The following is a 24745-nucleotide window of genomic DNA, read 5'->3' on the forward strand; positions in this document are numbered from 1 at the left end:
TACATTTTTAATTGAACACAGCCACAGGCTGCACGAAGAAAGGCAAGTGTTTTCCAGAATATGTAGCCATTTGCAAAATAACTGGTCAAATGCCATGATTAAATGTGCTAGAGAGCATTCATCTAACTACAAAATTGATATAATTAAGATGTTGAGAACTACACTTACTATAAAGCCTCCCATTGCTAAGTAAACTTAGAAAATATGATGTTGCTGGTTTGCACACAGCAAAGCTCTGTCCCTCACTTCAAATGACCCGTGTTACCCTTGAACAGAGCCTCAGGCGTGGGAAAACTGAATCTCTAGTCCAGAACTTGGCACACGCCTCCCTGCATCTTCAGACCATGGTAACTTCCAGTTACCACGAAGTAGAGCATAGCAATTTTGTTAACTGCATTATGATACTAAATTACACGTTTTGAAATCCAGGCCAGCAAAGTTGCTTTTATGGTTGATTATTGATATGTACATTTCAGTATTTTACTGCATCATAAGAAGAAAGGCACAAAATGCTTTCTTTTATTTTTGACATCATAAATGCCATCCAGTGTTAATAATACGTATCTTGGTTCAGATGCAAAAGAATACCCATTTATTCTTCTGCCAGAATTCTCTCATCACCAGCCTGCTAGAAACCACTCCTGTCTGAGGTTGGGCTATTTTAACGTCGAGTTGGCCACATACTCCTAACTAAGATAGTTTTATTTCCACACACCCCTTATAAGAGACAAAGATAACCTCAGTGATGTTCAGTATGTAATTTGCATAAAAACTGACAACAAAAAGGATTATATTGATTCTCTGTCCTGTATTCGTAGCCTCTTAGAACTGTCTTTTGTTAATAAGCTTCTGGTGGTTTTGTAAAAATTTATCTACACTAAGAAAAAAATACTTCATTCTTCTATGTCAGGTTAAAGACAGGGGAAAATGTTCACACTTTAAAAACCAATTAAAACAAAAACAAAACAAAACTGGTGTTTTCTCTAAGCCCCGGGTCTGCAAACTCTAGCTGTGGGCCAAATCCAGCTCGCCACCTATTTGAATACTGCTCATGAGCTAAAAATAATTATTACATTTTTAAATGGTTTATAGATAAAAGATGGAGAATAGTTTCTGATATGTAGAAGTTATGTGAAATGCAAATTTTGGGGTCTGTAAATAAAGTTCCTGGTATCCAGCCACACCCATTCGTCCCCGTATCATTTCTAGCTGCTTCCAGGCTATAGCAGCTGAGGAGTAGTTGTAGCAGAGACCGTATGGTTGGTAAAGCTGACAATGTTTACTTTCTGGCCCTTTCTGGAAAAGTTTGCCAACCCCTGCCCTAAGCCGTCAGTGGACCGCCATGCCGAATGAAAGAACACGGGGTTCGTCCTTCCTATGAGGGAAGGCAGCAGCGTTCTCTAAGTGCATCAGAGAAGAAGAACTCTTTGCCTGGGTTTTCTCAGTAACAGTACTCTCTGCCCTGGCAGAGAGCTGCTGAGGTTGCGACATCCGGATGTCCAAGACCCCATCCCAGCCTGCCCTTTTGAACTTGAGGCACTTTTGAGGAAATCTGCTGATTTATGCAATAATATGGAAATTTCCAGATGTGCATGGATGGTCTCATGGGATGACAGGTGGGGAGAAACCACCTCTCTCCAACCCCTAAGTATGAAGCCACAGGTTCTCTCTCCCCTGTACCTGCTCAGGTTACTCCCTATTTCTACACTTAATTTATCTTATTTCAAATCCTGACACTTCCTTAGCTAACCCTGCAATCCCAGGAACTGTCTCTATCAGAACCCACATGGTCGAGAAAATGCCTTTAAAATGGGTATATATCCTTTCCTTATAAATTATGTATGTATTAGACAATATTATTAAATTATATTTAGTAAAAGTCAGAATTAGAAATTAATAACAAGGAACATTCTAAGATTGCTTTCCCACATTCGGGAGGTCCTTTTCCACATCCCGTGTTGTTGGCTTCCAGGGCCAGAGCCAATACCCCAGTTTCTTGGGAGGAAAGGACAGGTTCTATAGGGCCTGTTAGACTTGAAGTATTAAGGGCCACTGACTTCCGGCTCCTGTCCGTGGCTGAGGTGGTTTGAGCAACCAGTCTCATGTCTCAGCCCTTGGGTAACAGGACACTGGCTGGAGTTCCTTCAGTTTGACCCCTCAAGCACTTCCAGATGATACTTCAAGGAGAGTAAGCCAAGGGGATTGAAGGCCAGTTGCTCTTGTTCAAGGAGTCAACACTCAGGAATGAAGACAAAAGGACTTGCCTAAAAAATTAGGGAATTACAAGATGGTGCCATAGTATCAAGCAGGTGAGATAGGAAGACGAAAGCATGTAGCATGGCTTTTGTTCCAAATTCTTTGAATGCATTTACAGATTGTCAGAACCCCACCTTAGAGGAGGTACTGATAGGATGCTCACTTTCCAGAATACTGAGGCACAAAGATGTTGAGTCATCTTCCCAAGGTCACACAAGTTGTGCGGAGCCAATCGTTAAACCTTCACACACAGGCAGTCCTGCCCTGGATCCTGGGTTCTTAACAGACATCTTGGTTGAAACTATTTGTTGAAGTCATCATTTAAAAAGAAAATAAATACCCATCCATGTTCATCGTGGATTTTGTATCCTGTCAATCAAATAGTATCTGTTGAAGACTCACCATGTGCTAGATGCACTAGCAGATCCAAAGATCCTTCTATCTACTCCTTGTCCTCAAACACATTCAGTCTCCTTTCATACTAGGACATGAACATATGGAAAATTAACTGGCAATGGAAGGTAACATCTTAAGGGTTAGAACATTCCAGGTAAAGCTGAAGACAAAGTATGAATAAAAACACTAAACAACACATAGTGTCTTTTCATTCCCAGATAACCTGTAACCCCTGATTGTGCCATACGTAATCCCCCACCCCCCACCCTGGCCCAAGGCCACCTTCCTCTGTTATTCGGCAAGAAGTAGAGGCTTGGCAGGTGCATGTTCTTCATCCACATCCGCTCTTGGTCACTCAGTGCTGGAGCTATGCTCCCTGCCTGCTCTGGTTTCTGGGCACTGCTCTCGGCTCTATGGCCACTCTCCTCTCCCTGCCCTGCTTGGCCCTCTGCTGACCCTTTCCCTGCGTCTCCCTTACCCCAAACACCACGAAGGCTGTCCTGAGTAATAGACTGTTCTAGAGCTGAAAGATACACAGGGAGATGACTGCATGGAGACGATCAGGACCCAGCTGTAGACACTGAGGCTGAGACCTGTTAAAGCTTCCTAAACTTCCCCGCCAAAGGGGGTCGGGGGATGCCTTCGTTGGCTTTTCCCCCTCAGACTTCAGCTTACCACCATCCTCATCCATTCTCCTCTCTGCCTGCCTTCTCTGTGTCTCGTTGGCTGCCACAGTAGCCACTCACCCCTGTTACTTACTGGAAAGACTGATTTAAATCTCAGACACCAACTCAGATGAGGACCACGATCCTTTCGGCATGCAAAAGGTCCTCTAGGCTTTCTCAAACCAAAAAGCTACCTAACCATACTTACACACACGTATTTTTGTACATGTTAGGGAATCAGGGTGCTAAAATCCTGCTTCTCCCCTCCCTCCTGCTCCAGGCTGTGGAAGGTGAGACATACAAACAAGGTCACTACTCAGCACTGGAAATCAGTAGGATTTCATTCCGCTGAGCAGGCGCTCTGTCGCCCAGGGCTGGGCCAGGGACCATGGCCTGAAGAGGGTCTTCTGCCCCCTTCCCACACACTGACATTTCATGTTCCTGCACCCCAGCCTTTGTCAGAGAAGAACCACAGACCTTTCCCCCCCCCACCCAGTTCCAACAGAAGGGAACAGGCTCTGAGGATGGCCCGCTGGCCTTCCCGGGTCCAGATACGCTCTTAGTAGGAAGGCAGAGGGCAAATAGAACACCGCATGCCCGAGGACAGGATTGAGAGAGAAGCCAGCACTGTGGCCCTGGAGACCTAGCAGCCTCAGAGGAGTTAAAAGGGTCACTTCCTGAATCAGCAGTGGTGATTAGCTCCCCAGGGCTCCCCAGAGAGTATCCCCTTGCCAGACACGACCGCCACTCATTTCTTGCGCAGCCAGAAAATGAGGGAGGGGGGCCACCATCAGTGTTCCCTCCGTGTGCAGGGAGGCGGCATTGTGTGAAGTCCAGCAGAAAAGGCAGGCCAGTGAGTCCGGTGGTGGCGCGACTATCCCCACCTGCTTTTACGGGACATCCACCCAACGTCTGAAGCTTTACTTTCTTGCGTGATGAAAATTTAAAGGGGCACACTTTTAACTTGGATGTCTGTTTAAATAAAACATAACCTTTCATCTGGGATAAGGCTTGTCAAAACCAGAGCTTATATAATAAGAGGAACAGCCAGACAAGGAATATGGGATCTTCATGGGTTTGCTGATGAGAAAGTCTATTAAGCAGAAACTAAGTAACGCGAATTTTGATTTCAAACTCAAACATACCGATAACTGTCAACTTAGGAGTCACGTGATCAACACAAATGCTTGACTCTGACACTTCCGCCCCCCCCCCCAAAAAAAACATCTTTCTAACCTAATAGAAATGGCCAGTGTCTGCTATACTGATAGTCACATGAATTCACTTTGGGATAAATGGGTTTTTAAGTGAGTGGAGAACACAAGCTTTCTGTGATGAACGTGTCAGCTTGTAAGAAAGAATGAATTATCAAAGGTAGGTTGCAAGGAGAAAATCTGCTAAATATCTTTGAGGTTGACAAATACTGCAACAGAAAAAGGAAAAAAAAGTGATGAAAATATTTGCCCATGCGGAGAAAGTATTTTTATTTTTTTTTTATTTTTTTTTTAAAGATTTTTTATTTATTTATTTGAGAGAGAGAGAATGAGAGAGAGAGAGCACATGAGAGGGGGGAGGGTCAGAGGGAGAAGCAGACTCCCTGCCGAGCAGGGAGCCCGATGCGGGACTCGATCCAGGGACTCCGGGATCATGACCTGAGCCGAAGGCAGTCGCTTAACCAACTGAGCCACCCAGGCACCCGAGAAAGTATTTTTAAAAAACTGAATTCTCTGCAGTACTAGCCAGTGCTTAATAAGGTTATAGAGGTATTTCGTAGAACCTTCATATTCATAAAATTTTACTACTATTATTCAATAACATATAAATAACATTTTCAATTAAAATCATCATTTGAGTCCACAAAAACGTGGAATATTAGCATTTGTTTCTTCTTAAATGCTGTTACTTCAAACTGTAAAAATGATTGCTTCCCATTAGAGCAAGTCAAATTAGATCTTCCATAACCTCTTGTTTTGTTTTGTTTTTTAACTTTTTTTTAAGTCTAGAAAGTCAGGGGCACATTATTACCCAGTTGGAAATTTTTAATGAACCCAATGATAAGTATCATCTTAAAACTGAGAAGAGCTTCCAGATGCTTCCTTGTGTCAAGTCACCGAAAGCGGTGTAAATAAAAAGTGTAATTGAACTGAGCTGAGGGAGGACAGCAGGTTTGCCAGTAGAAACAGTTCATTGGCAAAATCCAGAAACATCAACATCCAAGCCAATAATAATGATTCTGTTACTACTAAAAATCCTGCAGTTCCTCTCCCCACAAAGGTAATAATAGATGAAGTTAAACAATTATGTTAATAATGAGCTCTGAGTAACGTATAGAAGTGTTGAATCACTATAGTGTACACCTGAAACCCGTGTAACACTGTATGTGAACTATACTGGAATTAAAATGAAAACAAAAAGATTACGTTAAATTTACCCTGGCATATTTTCCCACTGAGTTTAGCATGGATCCGCCTGTGCAGAGTGCAGAAAATTGGAAGATCTTTACAATTCAATTCTAGATAATAATACTGCTGGGAATATAGTGGATTGAGTGCCAAAGGTGCCTCATTCCTAAAATAACAGAGTCCAACTCTCTTTAAGAGAGTTCATGGCTGGGTGCCTGGGTGGCTCAGTTGGTTAAGCGACTGCCTTCGGCTCAGGTCATGATCCCGGAGTCCCAGGATCGAGTCCCGCATCGGGCTCCCTGCTCGGCAGGGAGTCTGCTTCTCCCTCTGACCCTCCCCCCTCTCATGTACTCGCTCTCTCATTCTCTCTCTCTCAAATAAATAAAATCTTTTTTAAAAAAAAGAGAGTTCATGGCCAAGTTCTTGGACTTGTTGTCACCTAAGCCATCTTTACTTTCTGAGCTTGCAGAGGAAATATTGTTTAATTAGCTTATTGTGTGCTTATTTTGTATTTATATAACAGGTATAAATGTAACTTATGTTTTCATATTTCTGTATATACAAATATACAGAAAAGCAAAGATAAGTAATACAAAAACAAAAATAAGTGTTTTTTCTTTTTGGTTGAACCCTATCTTATATCCCCCCTCAAGTTTCTTCATATGCCAGATTCTTCTATTTTATTCTGTTCTCTTTTTTTGATTGTCAGTAAAGAATGGATGTAACCATCCATCATCATCAAAGTAGAATGCCTGATTTATTAAAAACGATCCCTCTTCCCCTCTTTCAAGCAAATACAACACATAAAACATCTCCCCCGCCCTTTGTACAGTAGACCTTTATTTGTGTAGCTCTAAAGAAAACAGATAATTTCGTGAACAGCATGGATGTCAGGTGAAGTATCAAGTCAGCTGCCGAAGAGGCTGCTTTTAAAATCTCCCCAAAGAGACCAGCAGCACGGTTCGTTGAGCTCTAAGAGCTTATTGAGTGGAGAAGGGGCTCTTTGCGGAGCAGCTGAGGAGAGATGGGGGGGTGTTTAAGGAGCTGAGGAAGCACCTTCCACCTCAGTGTTTTCCATGGGAAGGTTCCGTGGAATAGAGCCATCCTGTAACGTGGGTGATGTGGTCAGCTGAGCTCTAAGAGAAAATGTGTAACCAGATAGAAGTTCAGGAGACGTCCTGTTAAAGGGAAGTCTTTAATAATGTGGCCAGTATCCGCTTATCCATACTGATGGGCAGCCATGGTTTGCATGAGCCACACAGAGGGCACAAAGGGAGAATTTAATGTATAATGTTAAGTCATTTTCCTGTGCCACACTTAAAAAATATAAGGCATTGCCTTGTTACATTACTGATGGCTAGTCTGAGATCTGTTTAGATTCTCACACGTTTTCTCTTTTGTTGTTGTTTACAAAGGAATATTTTATCATATTTCTGTAAATCATAGATATCTTGAGAGAAAAAGTTTTCTTAAATCTGGAAGAGCAAACATTAGAGAACCAGCAATGTTTTAAACAAGAGTCGTAAAAACTATAATCATCTTTCTGAATTTATTTGGTCCCATGTTACTAATTTTTGTTCTGTTTGAATGCAGTTTTCCCATTAGTTCCAGAAATCCTTATCCAGTTTAGTTTCATGATCTTAAGGATATCAGAAACCTTTATTTGTCAAAAGTTCTTTTCAGGGCGCCTGGGTGGCTCAGTCGTTAAGCGTCTGCCTTCGGCTCAGGTCATGATCCCGGGGTCCCGGGATCGAGTCCCGCATCGGGCTCCCTGCTCGGCGGGAAGCCTGCTTCTCCCTCTCCCACTCCCCCTGCTTGTGTTCCTGCTCTTGCTGTCTCTCTCTGTCAAATAAATAAAATCTTTAAAAAAAAAAAAAAAAAAAAAGTTCTTTTCATGACTTTCCTTGACGCTGAAACACATTCTTCAAGAGCATCAGAACAGTAACTGTAAATGACAAGACTCAAAAATGGACATAGTTAATAGCTGATAATAGTTCATTATAATGCAGTTGACAAGGAAATTGGGTTATTTTTTATGACACACAACATTTTAATATTTTAATAATTAGAATTTTTTGTGGTGACATTATACCAGGACATATTAAATCTTTAGGAATTTTATATAATTTTATTTATTTTTTAACAAGATTTTAAAACCTTATTTATTTATTTATTATGTTCAGTTAGCCACTGTATAGTACATAATTAGTCTTTGATGCACAGTTATTCATTAGTTAAGTATAACACCCAGGGCATTTTCAAGACGATCCCATGACCTGCACTTGAATATAGGGTAATTTTCTCCCTATTTGTATTGCTGTTTTATGTTATTTTCATTCACTGATCAGTCTTGTTCCTTTTTTTTCTTTTTCAATTTGACAGGACCAATTTGAATTCTAATTTTATATTTTGAAATTCTCATCAGGTATCCTACTTAGAATGACTTAAAAGTTTAAGCGCTAGATTCAGGAATGATACTTCTGAAAGGCCATTTATCAAGTGCCATAAATGCGATTATGATTTTCTAATAAGATCTTTTTGGAAGTTGTTCATCCATCTTAGATTTCATAGTCCACCCTCTTTTTTGTTAATATAGTGTTAATATAGTAATATATTAAACTAAGATTCAAAACACTTTAAAATTAGGATAACTATAGGTATCTATGTTCTTTGATTTTTCTAGAAATGAACAAAGTTAGATTTTTCTGTGTAAAGAATTTTTCTCAATATTTTTCTGCATATCCCAGTAAATTCAATTTAATGAGAAATGGTATAAATTAACACCAATTTTTAACAATTTTTTCAATATAATATTCATGTTAATTCCTGTTATAAACCCACGTATCTTCTGTGTCTTTAGTAGACATTTCCCTTAATTTTAAGCCTCTCCTAAATATTCTTACCATGTAAGTAGTTCATTAATATGCATTTTGAAGTTTTAAATCTTGGTTCAGTTTACAGTGGTGGTTTTTGGGGGTTTTTTTAAGATTTTATTTATTTATTTGACAGAGAGAGACACAGTGAGAGAGGGAACACAAGTGGGGGAGTGGGAGAGGGAGAAGCAGACTTCCCGCGGAGCAGGGAACCCGATGCGGGGCTCGATCCTAGGACTCTGGGATCATGACCTGAGCCGAAGGCAGACGCTTAACGACTGAGCCAGCCAGGCGCCCCACAGTGGTGGTTTTTTTAAAAGTATACACTCTGGAAGCAGGGTACGAGGGCTTGAATCCCTTCTCTAATTACATACCAGGCAAACTCAGGCAAGTTACATAATCTTTCCCTGCCTCAGTTTACCCCCTCACTGTGAAGTGCGAATGACATGTTCACTCTCATACAGGGCTGTGGAGGAAAAAAAGCCCTTGCAGGAGCTCTAAACTCTGATACCCAGGGGCAGGGGTCTTCACCCCAGTACAGGGTGGACAGTCTCTTTTTCTAATGTTAGTTGATTTCAGCATTGTTAATGGTAAAAATAGCAATAGCTCCTTTGTTCAGCAGTTTCTCCATATGAGATGTTTAATGCCTCTCATGTCTTTAAAGCAAATAGTGATCCCATGAGGCCATTTTGTTCTCTTCATGCCCCAGTCAGGAAGCTGGAGCTTACAAAGCTCAGTAACTCACTCATCTGATCCCAAGAATTGCCCAGAGACCTGGATGTGAACCCAATACTCTAACTGCAGAAGCCAAGCCCTGAATGCATTCCATGACCTTGACCCCAAACGGGCCAAAGGGAAGCACACAGAGGAGCCTACCTCTATTCATAAACTCACCTCCGCCTTTTCTTTCTCCTCCTGTACTGAGACGTTGCCTTCCTGTTTCTGCTTGAGAAACTGTGTTTCACACCCTGCTTTCCTCTTTGAATCCAGTGTCCTTAGAGTCTTCGCTGCTGGGAGTGTCTTTGGTTCAACAACTCTCATGATACTCTCTTTCCACTTAAGGTCTCTTGAGAGTTTTTCGCCATGGCTACTCAGGTTGTTCACCTTCCCTATACTATTTTTTTAACAAGTATTTTTTTCCCTAAGATTTTGATATTATTTCCTGATCGCTGCTACGTTGTCCTCTTTTCCTGTTAATCACTGTACTTACTGTATTCATGATCAACACTTTTGTGTAGAAAAGGATTTCTTTTCTGATATTAGGAACCATTTTCAGCAAGCTTAAATGTAGATATTACTTTCCTGAAGGAAAAAAATGCCTTTATGTGGAAAATGTCAGGTGTATTTAGTTTTCCCCTCTTGCCCTGGATTTGCTGCCTAGCTTGTCACAACTCTTCTAGAAAATGAAATTTTGTTTGCCTCTGTGCATTTGTTCTTCCAAAAGCAAGGTTATGCCTGGCCTAAATTTTCAACCCCTGTCACCGTAATATAAAGTACGTCGTCCATACATTTTTAAGACATGAATTTTAATTACACGTGTTTGTAATATTTTGGAGAAAATATAACTCTTCTAGAAATTGCAAAATGATGTAAGACACATTTTCTCTTTCCAAACTTAATGTTCTTACTCTCATCAGATCATTTTGAAATCTAATCCATCAGGACAACCCTCATCATTTCAAAGACTGCTCCTCAGCATATACGTACATTTTTTGCTTAGAAAGTTTTTCTTGGGTGCCTGGGTGGCTCAGATGGTTAAGCATCTGCCTTCGGCTCAGGTCATGATCTCAGGGTCCTGGGATCGAGTCCCGCATCGGGCTCCCTGCTCCTTGGGAGCCTGCTCCTCCCTCTGCCTCTCTCTCTCTCATGAATAAATAGATAAAATCTTTAAAAAAAAAAAAAAAGAAAGTTTTTCTTGAATATTCTTCTACTCTTCACCTTGCGACAGTAGCTCTTCTCCGAATTTGGATTATTGTAAGGTTAAGTATTACAGTTCATTGGAAATGAGAAGCCTTGAACTCTTATTTAAAACTCAGTTCTCGGCCTGAGAATGTTTTCCTCAGTTCACTTTACAACCTTATTGTCATTTGACAAAATTTCCTTAATTTCTTTTAAAAATTGTTTGCTCAAAGTGACATAATTTTTTGTGTGTTTGATTTGGCATATGTCCCTTAATGTGAGAGAGGACAATATAAGCTCTCCTGTCATCCACTGATAGTAAGCATTCAGGAAGTCGAAGTTGAGGGGTTTGATTTATAATTGAAACCTTATTCCATAACAGAACTCCCATGGTGTAAATGGCCGCATCCAGACACGGGCTGTATTTCGGATCTATTCTGATCTGCATGCAATGCCAGAAAGTCATCATACTGTCTAGGGTTGGTCATGGCTCACAATTATTGCAGCAATTAATAACTGGTCACATTCTGTTAACATGAAAAATGCTCTTTCCATTGTATATGTTCATTAAACCCTAGATGTCAAATATTTTTGAGAACCAGATAAAAAGAATGCCATGTGAAAAGAATCCACGCAGCAAACAGAATTGAAATTCAGTTTGGAACTAGTCAAACTGACTTTAGTAACTGGTACACAAAATCTTCTCAAAACAATGTAGACATTTTGAAAAGATGCAGATACTTCCGGAAAAGGCAAGTCGCCTCATTAGCTTGTCTGTGTTGCAGTTGGCCTGGTCTTCACCTTCTCCCACATGCCTACCCTTCACCGAATGTGTTACTCTGACAGCTTTGGTTGAAGAAGAGGCCTATGAAAATCTTTGGGGAGTTGCTTTCCAGCAGCGCAAGCAGTCCTGTGTTTAATGCCCCAGGACTAACTGTGGAAATAGGAGCCCCGCCTCTCTCTCTCTCCCCCTCCACCCCCACACGTGTGGTTTTGTTCCTTTCATTCGGGAGAATTAACCACGTTACTAAGTTTGTTTTACACTCTTAATGAAATTAATGTAACATCACCTGAATGAACACTGCCTGAATTTTCTCCCCATGGACAATAAAGAACCAACTCTCCATGATCCCTCATAAAAGATTCCCTAGGGATCCTCTGGGTTTGGGTTTTACATGGAGTTTACACGTGAGACTAACAAAATGGTAAACAGCACGCAACACACAACAGACGCGTTTCCCCTGTGGCTGAAAGGCTTCTTTCTGAAATAGTGTGCTAATTCTCATGATACTGGATAACAGTGAATGTATTGGTTCAAATATGACAGATGATTTTTTTATTCTTACAACCCCCCCCCTTTTTTTTTCTTATGTGTGTAATTCTCCCCCCTGCCTAGACCTGGTTAACCGTTTCTGTGAGCAGGTCCTCAATTTTTTATTTTGTCCCTACTTTCCTGTCGTAGCCCCATCTTCCCCCGGTGTCGACTCCATCCCCTTGCAGCGCACCGGGAGCCAGCATGGTCCGCAGAACGCCGCCGCCGCCACCTTCCAGAGGGCCAGCTATGCCGCTGGCCCAGCCTCCAGTTACGCCGACCCCTACCGACAGCTGCAGTATTGTCCCTCCGTCGAGTCTCCGTACAGCAAATCCGGCCCCGCCCTCCCGCCTGAAGGCACCTTGGCCAGATCCCCGTCCATCGATAGCATTCAGAAAGATCCCAGGTGGGTACAAAACCTTTTCTTTTCCCGACCTCGATGCCTAAAGAGCTTTTCTAGCCAGGCACTGTTACGGCGTTTTTTTCCATTGATGTCACATTGTTGAATCCATGTCACTGGCTGAGCATTGAAGGGTTGACTTCACATTGGGTTTTATAATCTTTGATTTGGTTGGAGTATGGGCACTGATCATGGACCTCCAGTATCTTCTGTGGTTCAGCAGGTGCCTGAGATGTCAGCTCTTTGCTAAGATCGGGTGCAGCTCTCTTTTGGACAATGGAAATGGAGGATTTGGGGATTACGTCACTTGACTTCAGATGTCACGGTCTAGGTGCTTTCTTGTCTCAGTAGGACCGTGCTCTGTCACCGTGCATGCTTGTTTCTCCGTATCAGAGTGTAAAGTGGTACGCCTTCCAGGTTATACCACAAGTTGAAAATTTAGAAAATCCAACTACCTTTATTTTTCTGTGTCTGAAAGTAAACATTAGGTTGAAGTAGTTTGGGTGTTGATAAAAACTTGGGCATATGTGTCAAAGAAGTTCTTCTCACCGAGCTGTGTTTCTCTTTGTTTTCTTTTTTCCAGCAGTGGTGAGAAATTTAGTGGTGCTCTGCTTCTGAAGTTAGAATTGGTTAAATGATGTTTTATTCATAGCCATTTGATTTATGCTGATAGAGTCCCATAGATATATATCTGCATCTGTGAATATTATAGATATGTCAGATTTTTGGTATTTCTTTATAGCAGCGCATGTCACTTGGCTCTGGTAGTATGCTTAAAATTCAGCTCAAGGAATTTTCTCTGATAGAACACACAAGTGCTTATGTACTGTACTGAGGGGTTTCATAGATTCTTTTGTGAAGAGAAATCACTCTTACCAACATAAAAGGCCGAATGGGACCATTTTATGGTATTTTTTGAGATAGCTACTTTAGCACTATTCAAAATGGCTTGGAGGGTCCATGTTAAATATTATATTTGGTGGAACCTCCATTATTTTAAAAATAAATTGTAACAAATACTCACTGTTAACACCTAGAAATAAGAAGTATACCTACATTTACATTGTGCAGTGTCTGCTATCCAGGTTTTCAGTTTCAAAGGTCCTGAAATCTGCCCCAAATCCCTGAGTACTTTCAGCTTATGTGGATAGAATGTTCTTCAGATAACACCTCAGCACTCTATTTTTAAGTAATTTTTCTCGACGTGCTCCTGAAAACATAGAAATAGTGGAATGGTAAACTCAGGAAACACTAAATAGAGAAATACATGATGGAATTAGCATTGCTTTATTTAACATTGTATATCTAAATGAGGATAAACGTTTTATCTCTGATGAAAAGGTTTTACATTTTCATATTAGGGGAATTTGGCTTAGTAAGAAGCCAAATTTATTTGTTTTTCGAGCCACAGCTTAGCCTCTTTATTTTGTACTGTATATTAAATGCATTTTATTTTATTAAATGGCATATCCTTTCCATTTCATATTACTGTCATTTTTATAGCCTTTTTTCTTCTTTCAGTGAGTTGTCATAGCTCTTTTACCTTTTTAAGTTATGGATTATATCACTTATATTTACTGCATGCCCACTATCAAACAAAACAGGGTAACGCTAGTAAGAAATGTTATCATAAATAAGAGAACATTGGCTACTAATATTTTGTATGTGTAAAATGTATATGCAAGTCATTGCATTATATGAATTACAAATTCACTGTTAATTTCAGGAATGCTACTCATTAGCCTTAAATGTGTTAAATCTGAAAAAAAATCATACCACCATCCTAAGCCCAGAAATACCAAAAATATGGAACCATATCTAGAAGTAGAACTGTATTGTTGTGACTTAATTAACACAAAAGGAACTAATGATCTAGCATCATGCAAAATGGACGGAGTTTAAAATACAATAATGCCCTAAGAGTTCTCTTAAAATAAAGGAATATGCCAACGTGTTCAGGTTGAATGGACAGACATTTCAAATCTAAAATTCAAGTCCAAAATCTAATGCTTCTTTTATGACAAGATTTTTGCGTCTTCCTTTGAATAATGAATTTTGATTGCTAGCAGGTGACTATTACCAGAACTAATGGGTTTAACCTGTGGGGTTCAAACTTGTTTATTTTGGCATTATGGCTTATGATTTACACTTTTTCAGTCTTTACACTTCTTTCAAGCTTCAGTTTTTAAAGAGAATTTGTTGAAGTTTTCTTTATCATTAAATACCAGACCATCTAAGCCTCTACTGTTCCCAAATATGTTTATAGCACATTATAATTCTCAAAGCACTTCTACTAAATCTTTGATGTAATTCTCCTTTGAGGAGGGAAACTGATGGGTTTAGTGCCTTAAATAGATGGGGAATTAGAGTGATCAATGGCATTGAAGATCACGTTGCTGGCAGGTGGCTACATGGGCTAGAATCCATACTCTTAGGACACAGCAGCATGTATTGGCATGAACATTTTTTTTTTTAATAAAAAACAAAAAGGAAAACGAAGGAACAGAATCCCATCTTTTATGATATTTTTTCAGAAGGTGAGTGAATGATAGTTATGGGTGTTTGTGTGTAGGAGTTTGGAATGATGAAGGAAATGATACAAATTGCCTAAATCGGTCTCCTCGCTCTGCTAATTGCTTATGGGATATGTGGTCTTTGTCTTATTTTTTATTTCTTTGGCTTTCTTTGCTAACACCTGCCTTACGCATCTTACTGCAGACCAGTGTGTTTTCTCTATGGGACAGTTTTAGTATTACTCCATGAGAAGTTTTCCAGAAAGTAGTGTATTTTAACAGAAGAATTTGAGAGCTCAAGATAGCCTCAATTCAGTCATTAGACTTGAAACCAGAGACTTCATTAGCTCTTAATTCCTCTAAGCCACAAGGTGCAAAAAATTGGCTGCAAAGGCTTGGATTTTTCTGGCTTGCTTGGCTCAGTCATATACGGCGGCAAAACTTTGGTCTTTTTGCTTTTAGGCTGCCCCCATGATGTCCTCTAAGTAAGAATGCACAGAAACCTTTTTATACAGAGAGATGATAAAATCTAATTTCCTTTTTAAAGTCAGCAACCATTGAGGCAGTTTACATACATATATATATAAATTTTGCACATTTGCCAAGAAGTTTTTATTTTTTAATTGCATGTTATCTTCCATAAAATGTGAACCTCTTAAGGATTGTTGACACAGCTAATATATTTCCAGTGCTACACCAAATACTGCGTTTTATATACTATTGTTTTTAGACATCTAGGTTAAATATAAATCTTAACATCAAATTATATGAAAGGTTTCAGTGATGTTGGGAGTGATAAGTCTTAGCATCCTTATTTTGAACCTGACTGATGAAATAACTAGAAAAATATAAAGCGAGACCTGTATACCTGGGTGGCTCAGTCAGTTGAGCATCTGACCCTTGATTTCGGCTCAGGTCATGATCTCGGGGCCTGGGATCGAGCCGGGCATCGAGTTCTGCATTCAGCGCAGAATCTATTTGGGATTCTCTCTCTCTCGCTGTCTCCCTCTGCTCCTCCTCCTCCTTGCACACACGCTCTCTCCAAGTAAATAAATAAATACATAAAATCTTCAAAAAAATAAAAATTAAAAAATGAAAGTACTATAAATGTTCTTGTCTGTGAAAGGAAAGTTATGGCTTAGACATTTACCAACAGAACTTAATGTAGGTTGTAGATTGCAACAGGAATAGTGTCTTTTCGTCATGTTTGATTAATCCCTTTTCAAGATCCTGTAATTCCTGATGTACACTGTCTCCAGCAATTTTGCCAACACGCTAAAAGAATCCAACTTATTATAAACATGGTTTAAGTTTAAACTCTGTCTTCTTTTTGCCATTCAACATAACAGAAATAAATACAGCGGCACATCTTTAATGCCGAGTTGGGGCCCAGATTTCAACTGCCTTTCCTTTGGTTCCATCAGATTTGTAGTCCATAGAGTTGTTTTGTTTCAAGTCACAATATTTGAAAAGTTATATAAAAATATGCATTTTCTAAGGAATTACCTGGTTGCATTTCTCCTATATTTTATCTGCTATTTTAAGATATTACTAACGTTATTTTACTACTGGATGTTGTATTAGTAAATATAATTAAGTAATGCTGCTTACAAGTATCTTATCAGTGGGTGAACCTAGGTTAAGAATGTTTTCCAAATACTGTCTCTTTTTTGCCCACTATAAAACCAAACATACGGCATACAGTGAACGAATACTCAGGAAACAAAATATACCGCAACAATGCTTTATAAAAGGTGAAGATTTGAAAAATATTTCTAAAATCTTTATTAAAGTTCAAAGCATTATTATGTAACTTAAGTAACATGGCTGACATGTTTATAGTAAAAGAGTTACGTGGTATTTTTCATTGTCCAGTTCTCTTGAATGGTGGAATCTCTGGGGAGCTTGGTTTCCACTCCAAATGCTCAATAATCATTTATTTAACTGGGGGAAAATAGAGCATTCACAATTTAAAGACCATCAGAGTGTAAAGAGCACTTGGAAGCCATTTATTCAGTGAGGCTAAAGGCAAGCCCAACGATTGGCTTGAATGCCTCTAGCCACAGGCCACTCGCCATCTCTTGAAAGCATCGTATTAATTCTTTGAGTAATTCAGGCCTGGTAAATTAATTTATATTGTTATAAAATCTGCACCTCTTCTAAGCTCATGCCCTGATCTTGTTCCTGACCTTTGAAATCATATGACAGTATGCCCCCCCCCTTTTCCCAGGGACACCCCTTAAGGCCAGTTCCAGGCCCTCCGCAGTGCCCAGGCCCACCGTCCCGTGCTAGCTGCATCCCTTCCCTGCACAGTCATTTCCGGGGCCCTCCTCTGGGAGTCGTGCAGTGGCTAGTCGTCTCCGGCATCACCAGAAGTGCAGGAAGAGAGCAAGTGTTCCCTTGGGGCAGCGTAGGCTCCTAGTACGTTTTCTTGTGAGATGAGAATGATGTTGGTGACAGTGACGATGATAACGATATTAAAAATAATTAAGTCATATATGTTATACACAGCATTAAACATTTTTTGAATATTTTATTTTATTGAAGTTTTTATTTGAATTCCAGTTAGTTAACAGGCAGTGTACTATTGGTTTCAGGTGTACAGTACAGTGATTCAGCCCTTCCATACGTCACCCCGTGCTCATCACAGCAGGTGCCCTCCTTCATCCCCATCACCTGTTTCCTTATCCCCCCACCCACCTCCCTTCTGGTCACCGTCTGTTTGTCCTGTGTAGTTAAGAATCTGTTTCTTGGTTTGCCTCTCTCTCTTTCTTTTTTCCCTTTGCTCATTTCTTTTGTTTCTTGAGTTACACATATGAGTGAAATGTGCTATTTGTCTTTCTCTGACTGATTTTTTTTTTGAAGATTTTATTTATTTATTTGACAGAGAGAGACACAGTGAGAGAGTGAACACAAGCAGGGGGAGTGGGAGAGGGAGAAGCAGGCTTCCCGCGGAGCAGGGAGCCCGACGCGGGGCTCGATCCCAGGACCCTGGGATCATGACCTGAGCCGAAGGCAGACACTTAACGACTGAGCCACCCAGGCGCCCCCTGACTGATTTTTTTTGCTTAGCATAATACTGTCTAGCTCCGTCCATGTTCTTGCAAATGGCAAGATTTCATCTTTTCTGGCTGAGTAATATTCGTGTGTGTGTGTGTGTTGTGTGTGTGTGCGTACATATATATGTATCACATCTTTTTTATCCATTCATCAATCGATGGACACTTGGGCTGCTTCCATAATTTTGCTATTGTAGATAATGCTGCTATAAACATCAGGGTGCATGTATCCTTTTTTGAGTCAGTATTTTTGTTTTCTTTGAGTAAATACTTAGTAGTGCAATTACTGGATCGTTGGGTAGCTCTATTTTTAACTTTTTGAGGAACTTCCATACTGTTTTCTAGAGTGGCTGCACCAGTTTGCATTACCACCAACAGTGTAGGAGGCTTCCCCTTTCTCCACATCCTCATCAACACCTATTATTTCTTGTGTTGTTGATTTTAGCCATTCTGACCGGTGAGAAGTGATATCTTATTGTAGTTTTGATTTGCACTTCCTTGATGGTCAGTGATGTTTAGCATCTTTTCATGTGTCTGTTGACCATATGAGTATCTTCTTTGAAGAAATGTCTGTTCATGTCTTCTGCTCATTTTAAAATTGGAGTATTTGTTTTTTGAGGTTTGAGTTTTATAAGTTCTTTACATATTTTGGATACTAACCCTTTATCGGATATGTCACGTGCAAATATCTTCTCCCATTCTGTAGGTTTTGTTGCTCATTTTCCTTTGCTGTGCAAAAGCTTTTTATTTTGATGTAGTTCCAATAGTTTACTTTTGCTTTTGTTTCTCCTGCCTCAGGAGACATAGCTAGAAAGAAGTTGCTATGGCCAATGCCAAAGAAGTTCCTGCCTGTGTTCTCTTCTAGGATATTTATGGTTTTAGGTCTCACATTTAGGTCTTTAATCTTTTTTGAATTTATTTTTGTGTATGGTGAAAGAAAGTGGTCCAGTTTCATTCTTCTGCATGTTGCTGTCCAGTTTTCCTAACACCATTTGTTGAAGAGACTGTCTTTTTCCCATTGCATATTCTTTCCTGCTTTATTGAAGATGAATTAACCATAAAACAGCATTAAACTTTTTAAATACTCAATATTTAATTTAATTCTCCCTAAATCCCTATGACATGAATCTTTATAGTGCCCATTTTACATATGGGGAAACTAAGGCTCAGAGAGCTAGAAATTGAATCCATATCTGTCCAAATTGGAATCCTGTGTTTATAACTACTATGAATATTGATACCAGTATTAACTTTACAGTGAAATAAAATGCAGTCTTTTTACATGTGAGTTTTCTGCAAAGCTATGAATTAATTATCCTTACCTTGACTTTTTAATTTTCTTTTTAACTTAAGTGAGGGGCTTTACTTTCACTTCTTGTTGGGTGATTCCTTTATTCGATACTTCAGAAATCTCTGGGTCCCAATTTTGTTACCCAGTATAATTACTATGTAACACACCACTCCATGGCCCTTGGAAATATGGAAGACATACATGTATGTCCTCAGCAAATTTTTATCTAGACGTGGCTAAAGCTGGCCCAAGGGCAGAACCTTGTAGCCCTCATTCCTTGGACTCCTCCCTCCGGGTCCATCTGAAGGTACCTGTGTTCTAGGCGACTTTCCAGTGGAATATTCTAGGATGAGCTCCGTAGGTGTGGTGACGGCATGAAAACAGCTTCATTTTTTAAGGAGCTTTCAAAGTTACATGAGAGAGAAAGGTGTACCCAGAAATGACTGCAATGCCCTAGGTAAATAAGACAGACACAATTAAAGAAGCATGTTGGAGAAACTGAGTGTTTGGCACAAACCTTGAGCAAGAGGTGAAATTTACATAAATGTGGCAGGAAGTTTTGAGACAGAGAAAACAGTTGGAAAGGAAAGGGGGCTGGTGATGGAGGGGCAGGGCCCATTTGAAGCTCTCAAGCCTGGTGGGTTGGGGTTTGGGGTCTCCAGCGGGAAGCTGTCTCTGAGATTCCCATCCACCCACCCAATCAGAATAGGATATTAGCTTGCACCCCATAGGTGGATTTGTTCCTTATAAAGTGTAAATACGGTGTATGGATTTCCTGTGGCTGCCTTAACAAATTATCACAAACTGAGTGGCTTGCACCAACAAAATCCATTCTCTCGCGGTTCTGGAGGCCAGAAGTCCAAAACCAAGGTTGTTGGCATGGGCCTCCAGGCCCCAGGGGACAGTCCAGCATCTTGTGGCCCTGGCTGTCCATGGATTGTGGCAGCAACCCTCCAATCTCCACCCCAGTCCTCACACAAGGTCTTCTCTCTCTCCCAGCCTCCTCTCCGTTTCCTATAAGAACACTAGTCATTGTATTTAGGGTCCACACCTATCCAGTGTGGCCTCATCTTAATTATATCTGCCAAAAACCCCATTCTCAGATGAAGTCCCATTCTGAGCCTCCGAATAGACATGGATTCTGGGGGGACACTCTTCAACCAACTACACATTCTTTAGTACACATTTATACTATTTATAACAAAAGAGTTGTACACTAAAGATAGAACTTAAGATAGGCTATGTTAAAACAAAAGTTTTTAGGTTGGTTTATAGTTTTAATCACAAAGACATTTTCTTCAGGAAGAGCAATATGGCTGGATGTGTAAGGTCTAAGCATATTATCTCTGTTGTTACAGGTTCAGATGGTGGCTGGTGTTCACCACTCCAGGTATAGATAGATGGGTGAGCTTAGCTATTTTCTTGGCTTTGGGCATGCTTGAATTATTAGTGCTACCACTTGTTCATGTTGTGAGAGTTAGTTAGTTTCAAGCCAGATAATATAATCCAAAACTTCACATGGGCCAACACACCCCAACAGCAGCAAGGGGCCCTGGGTAAGGTGTTGGAATAAGCAGGGGTGTCACCGTCAGCCCTGACACGGTGTAGCTTCCAACAAAACACACACCGTCATCTGAACTGTAGATCCAGTGAGAGGACCAATCTCTAGAGTAAATCTGATAGCTCTTCATTTTATTTTGTTTGGTTAAATAAATGAGTAGAAATTCATGAGAGATTCTTAACTCTAGGAAAGAAACTGAGGGTTGCTGGAGGGGAGGAGGGGGGGGGGGGGGGATAACTGGGTGATGGGCATTAAGAGGGGCACGGGATGTGATGAGCATGGGGTGTTATACGCAACTGATGAATTATTGAACTCTACCCCTGAAACTAATGATGTACTCTATGTTGGCTAATTGAATATAAATTTTAAAAAAACAGAAATTCAAATGTTCTCCCCTCTTAGCCCTATGGATGATCTTGTGCAGCCTTGCAGTGCGGACTCTCGCCCCAAACAGGATAGTGGAGGAGGTCTGGGTGAAGGGCAGCCCACACAGGGAAAGGGGTTCGCGACAAATGGCGATTCTGGGAGTGATGCTTGTCTGCTCTGCCCCCAGCATCCGTGTACGTAAAACAGAAATAATAAAAGTACCTTCCTCGTAAAGTTGTAAGATGAAATGTGTTAAGACTCTAACGTCGTTGGACTATTTCGTCATGTGGGGAAGGGCCCTTTGTCATCTGCCTCAGAAAGGCTGCCTCCTTGCTGAAGCCCCCAGCCCACCCCCTGGACCTCTGCCCCCCACCCCTGTCATCGGGACCTCCGAGGATGGAGTCCGAGCTGTGGGAAACATGGTTGGCCAGGGCTGTCTGGTTGGAAGGACGGGGAGGCCCAGGAGCTGGGAGGCCAGTGTGGGAAGGGGTCTGGGGAGCCCAGAGCAAGGAGGTGGGGTAATTGAGAGCCCGGCCCTCATGGCAGGAAACAGAATTGGAAGATGGAAGGGAAGATTCCACTGCAAAAGGATTTTTTGTTTGTTTGTTTTACAAAAGCCTCCTGTTTGAGATTCCCTTTATCAGTTTAAAGGAAAGCAATGTTCTCACACAATGCTTGCCCGCGTTAGTATTGATTTTCCCACAGCCCAGAATACTCCTTTTACCTCCTGTCTTAAAAATCACTTGTAGGGGGGCACCGGGGTGGCTCAGATGGTTAAGCGTCTGCCTTCGGCTCAGGTCACGATCCCAGCATCCTGGGATCGAGCCCCGCGTCGGGCTCCCTGCTCGGCGGGGACCCTGCTTATCCCTCTCCCTCTGCCGCTCCCCCTGCTTGTGCTCTCTCACTCTCTCTGGCGAATAAATGAATAAAATCTTTTTTTAAAAAAAAACACTTGTGGGGTAAATGGCTGCATTTTTTTTTAAAGATTTTATTTATTTATTTGAGAGAGAGAGACTGAGAGAGAGAGCACATGAGAGGGGGGGAGGGTCGGGAGGGTCAGAGGGAGAAGCAGACTCCCTGCCAAGCAGGGAATCCAATGCGGGACTCGATCCAGGAACTCCAGGATCATGACCTGAGCCGAAGGCAGTCGCTTAACCAACTGAGCCACCCAGGCGCCCCAGAGTCGGGAGTTTTGTTTTGTTTTTTTTTTTTAAAGATTTTTATTTATTTATTTGAGAGAGAGAGAATGAGAGAGAGAGCACATGAGAGGGGGGAGGGTCAGAGGGAGAAGCAGGCTCCCTGCCGAGCAGGGAGCCCAATGCGGGACTCGATCCAGGGACTCCAGGACCATGACCTGAGCCGAAGGCAGTCGCTTAACCGACTGAGCCGCCCAGGCGCCCCAACAGCTGCATTTTTAAAACAGCAACTCATTTCTAATACTACACCCCTACCTCATTTACACTGAAGCACATTCCGGCCAGGGACCTCCAGGACATTCCATGGTAAAGAGGGATGAAACCTGGTCAGTCATGACTGATGAGCACCTGTGCCCAGAGTACTAACGACTTCATCGTTAGCAGATACCCCATCAGTTGTGGCGGTGGAGATCTCTGTTTTGTGCTTCTCTGGTGTACATGCTTGACTCTCGAGAACCAACTCTTCTTTCCCCTCCCTCCATGTGCTTTTGGTGAAACAGACTCTGCCCCAGGTTCAAAGATGAGCAGGCAGCCCACAGCCTGCTGTGAGAGCTGATGGCTTGTAGGGCCCCCACCCACTAGCCAGGCCTCCGGGTGTGTGGACGAACCTGAGGAACCCATCTCTCTAAGGTGGCCTACGTGCATTCTGGACTTTCCTACCTCATTTGGGTCAAAAAGCCAAATCCAAGCTAGCTAGAGCCAACAGACGGGAGCAAAAGCTATTATATACGTTCTTCTTCTCTGTAAAGTTCCCTCCCTGCCCCCTGCCCAGTCTCTCTGGAGCTGGCTGTGATGGGAGGGGCCCTGGCCAGAGAAGAGAAGCCAAGAGAATTCAGAGTGATGGAATTAGCCAAGTTGGTCAATCATTTCTCAAGGACTGCCATCTTCCAGGGGGAATCTTGATACACTCCCGGTTATGCTACAAGGATTATGTGTCTGGGTATACATAGATGCTGTGTATGTCTATAGATATAAGTAGATATAATTTATGTGTATGTATATACACACACACATAGTACATGTGTATATACACAAATTATCTGTTATTGGCTCTGCACACATTTATCCAGAGATAAGACCTACAAAATTTGCATAAGCACTCACCACTGTTAATGTGACAAAAGACACACAATAACAAGGTACTGATTTTCCTTCTCATGTATCTGTGGGTCTGTTCTCTCAGCCCCGAGCTTTGCTTTTATTTTGTTTTACCACTTTTTTTTAAGTCATTCTAAAAATATCCCATTCTTCAAATCAGTGCTGATAGAGTGTTAAAAATGAAAAATATAAATTCACAAAACCAGAGAAACTCAAGACTTCTTTCCCTTGCAGAAATATGGATCCATCAGAGTAGCTACGAGAACCTTGAAAAACACATTCTGGTTGTTTGTTTATGTATTTAATAGGCATGCACATGGCTATGCTCAACCTTTTGGAATTATGCGCTGTTTAAAGAGCTCTATGTTTCTCAGAGAACTCGACTGTTCTTAATTAAAAGATCTCCCCCCTTTTTTTATCTTCAATTTTTACTGCTGTAACTATTCAAAGCCTATTTCACTTTTAGCATATCTCAATTAATCCATCCTCAAAGCCTTCCTTGTTGATTCCACTGTAAGCAAAATCTGAAATCCCCTTTGGTCATTTCATGTACAAACCAGTTTTAATATTTTTCTTGATGTCGTAAGTCACCTTTCTTCACCATCTGAGTAAACATTTAATTGAGAACAGAAAGGGAGCATTCAAAACTTTTATTGTCTTACAAGGCAGGTGGTAGTTGTCTGTCTTTTTGTAACTAATGGGAATTAATTTTCATTGCTTCTTGAGATATTTTGCAGCTAATAGCGCTCATTAATTTGGAGCTGCTGACATCGACAGAGATAAAATTAGCATTTTATAGTAAGAAAGATACATTTTAAGCTGAAATTTCCGTTGCTCATGATACATTCCAGCTTGACAAATCTAGTAACCTAAATTCTTTTGACTGATGATCATGTTCAACTGTCTTAACTGGGTTGCTGAACCAAGTATGTTCTAGCGTCGAGGTAATTCTAATAAGAAGAGTAGAAGGGTAAGGCGGAGGAAGAACAGGAAGAGAAGGAGGAGAAGAAAGAAACCGAGTGGGAAATTCAGAAGGAAATACTCGTGCAATACAGAATACTTTATGTACTAAAGTGCATCTCATTGAGTGAGATGAAACTTGTATCCTCACTTAGAATTTCATACTAAAACATGGCCCCTGGGCCACCAGTTTTGGGGTCCTCTTTAGAGATGAACCCGCTATACCAAGAAAACTGACTGTGTTTGATAGCTGGGCCATTTGCAGAGTAGCCCCTAAAGCGAGGGCCTCAGTCTATCCTCAGCTGCTGTATACGGAAGGATGCCACAGTGAGACCCCAGGATGTTCCTATTGACTTTGAAACCTGGCACAGTGATTCCCCAACATTTTTGGAATTCATACTCTAGTTCCATTTCAAAAGACATGTGGGTTACCACCATAAGGTGGCCAGCCTTCTACTTTGTGTATAGTCTCCTCCAACCACTGCTTAACACATAGGA

At 41.1% G+C, this 24745-nt stretch overlaps 1 protein-coding gene across 1 annotated transcript in view; it reads left to right on the forward strand.

The window, feature by feature from the left end:
- CTNND2 (catenin delta 2) overlaps positions 1 to 24745 on the forward strand; it is an 896858-nt gene that overhangs the window by 543832 nt on the left and 328281 nt on the right. Inside the window, exon 10 of the mRNA XM_044916688.1 lies at positions 11954 to 12209. Coding sequence (XP_044772623.1) covers positions 11954 to 12209 — 256 coding nt within the window. The remainder of the gene's footprint in view (positions 1 to 11953; positions 12210 to 24745) is intronic.

The sequence above is a fragment of the Neomonachus schauinslandi genome, chromosome 7 (genome assembly GCF_002201575.2).
Source record: "Neomonachus schauinslandi chromosome 7, ASM220157v2, whole genome shotgun sequence".
Taxonomy (NCBI): Eukaryota; Metazoa; Chordata; class Mammalia; order Carnivora; family Phocidae; genus Neomonachus; species Neomonachus schauinslandi.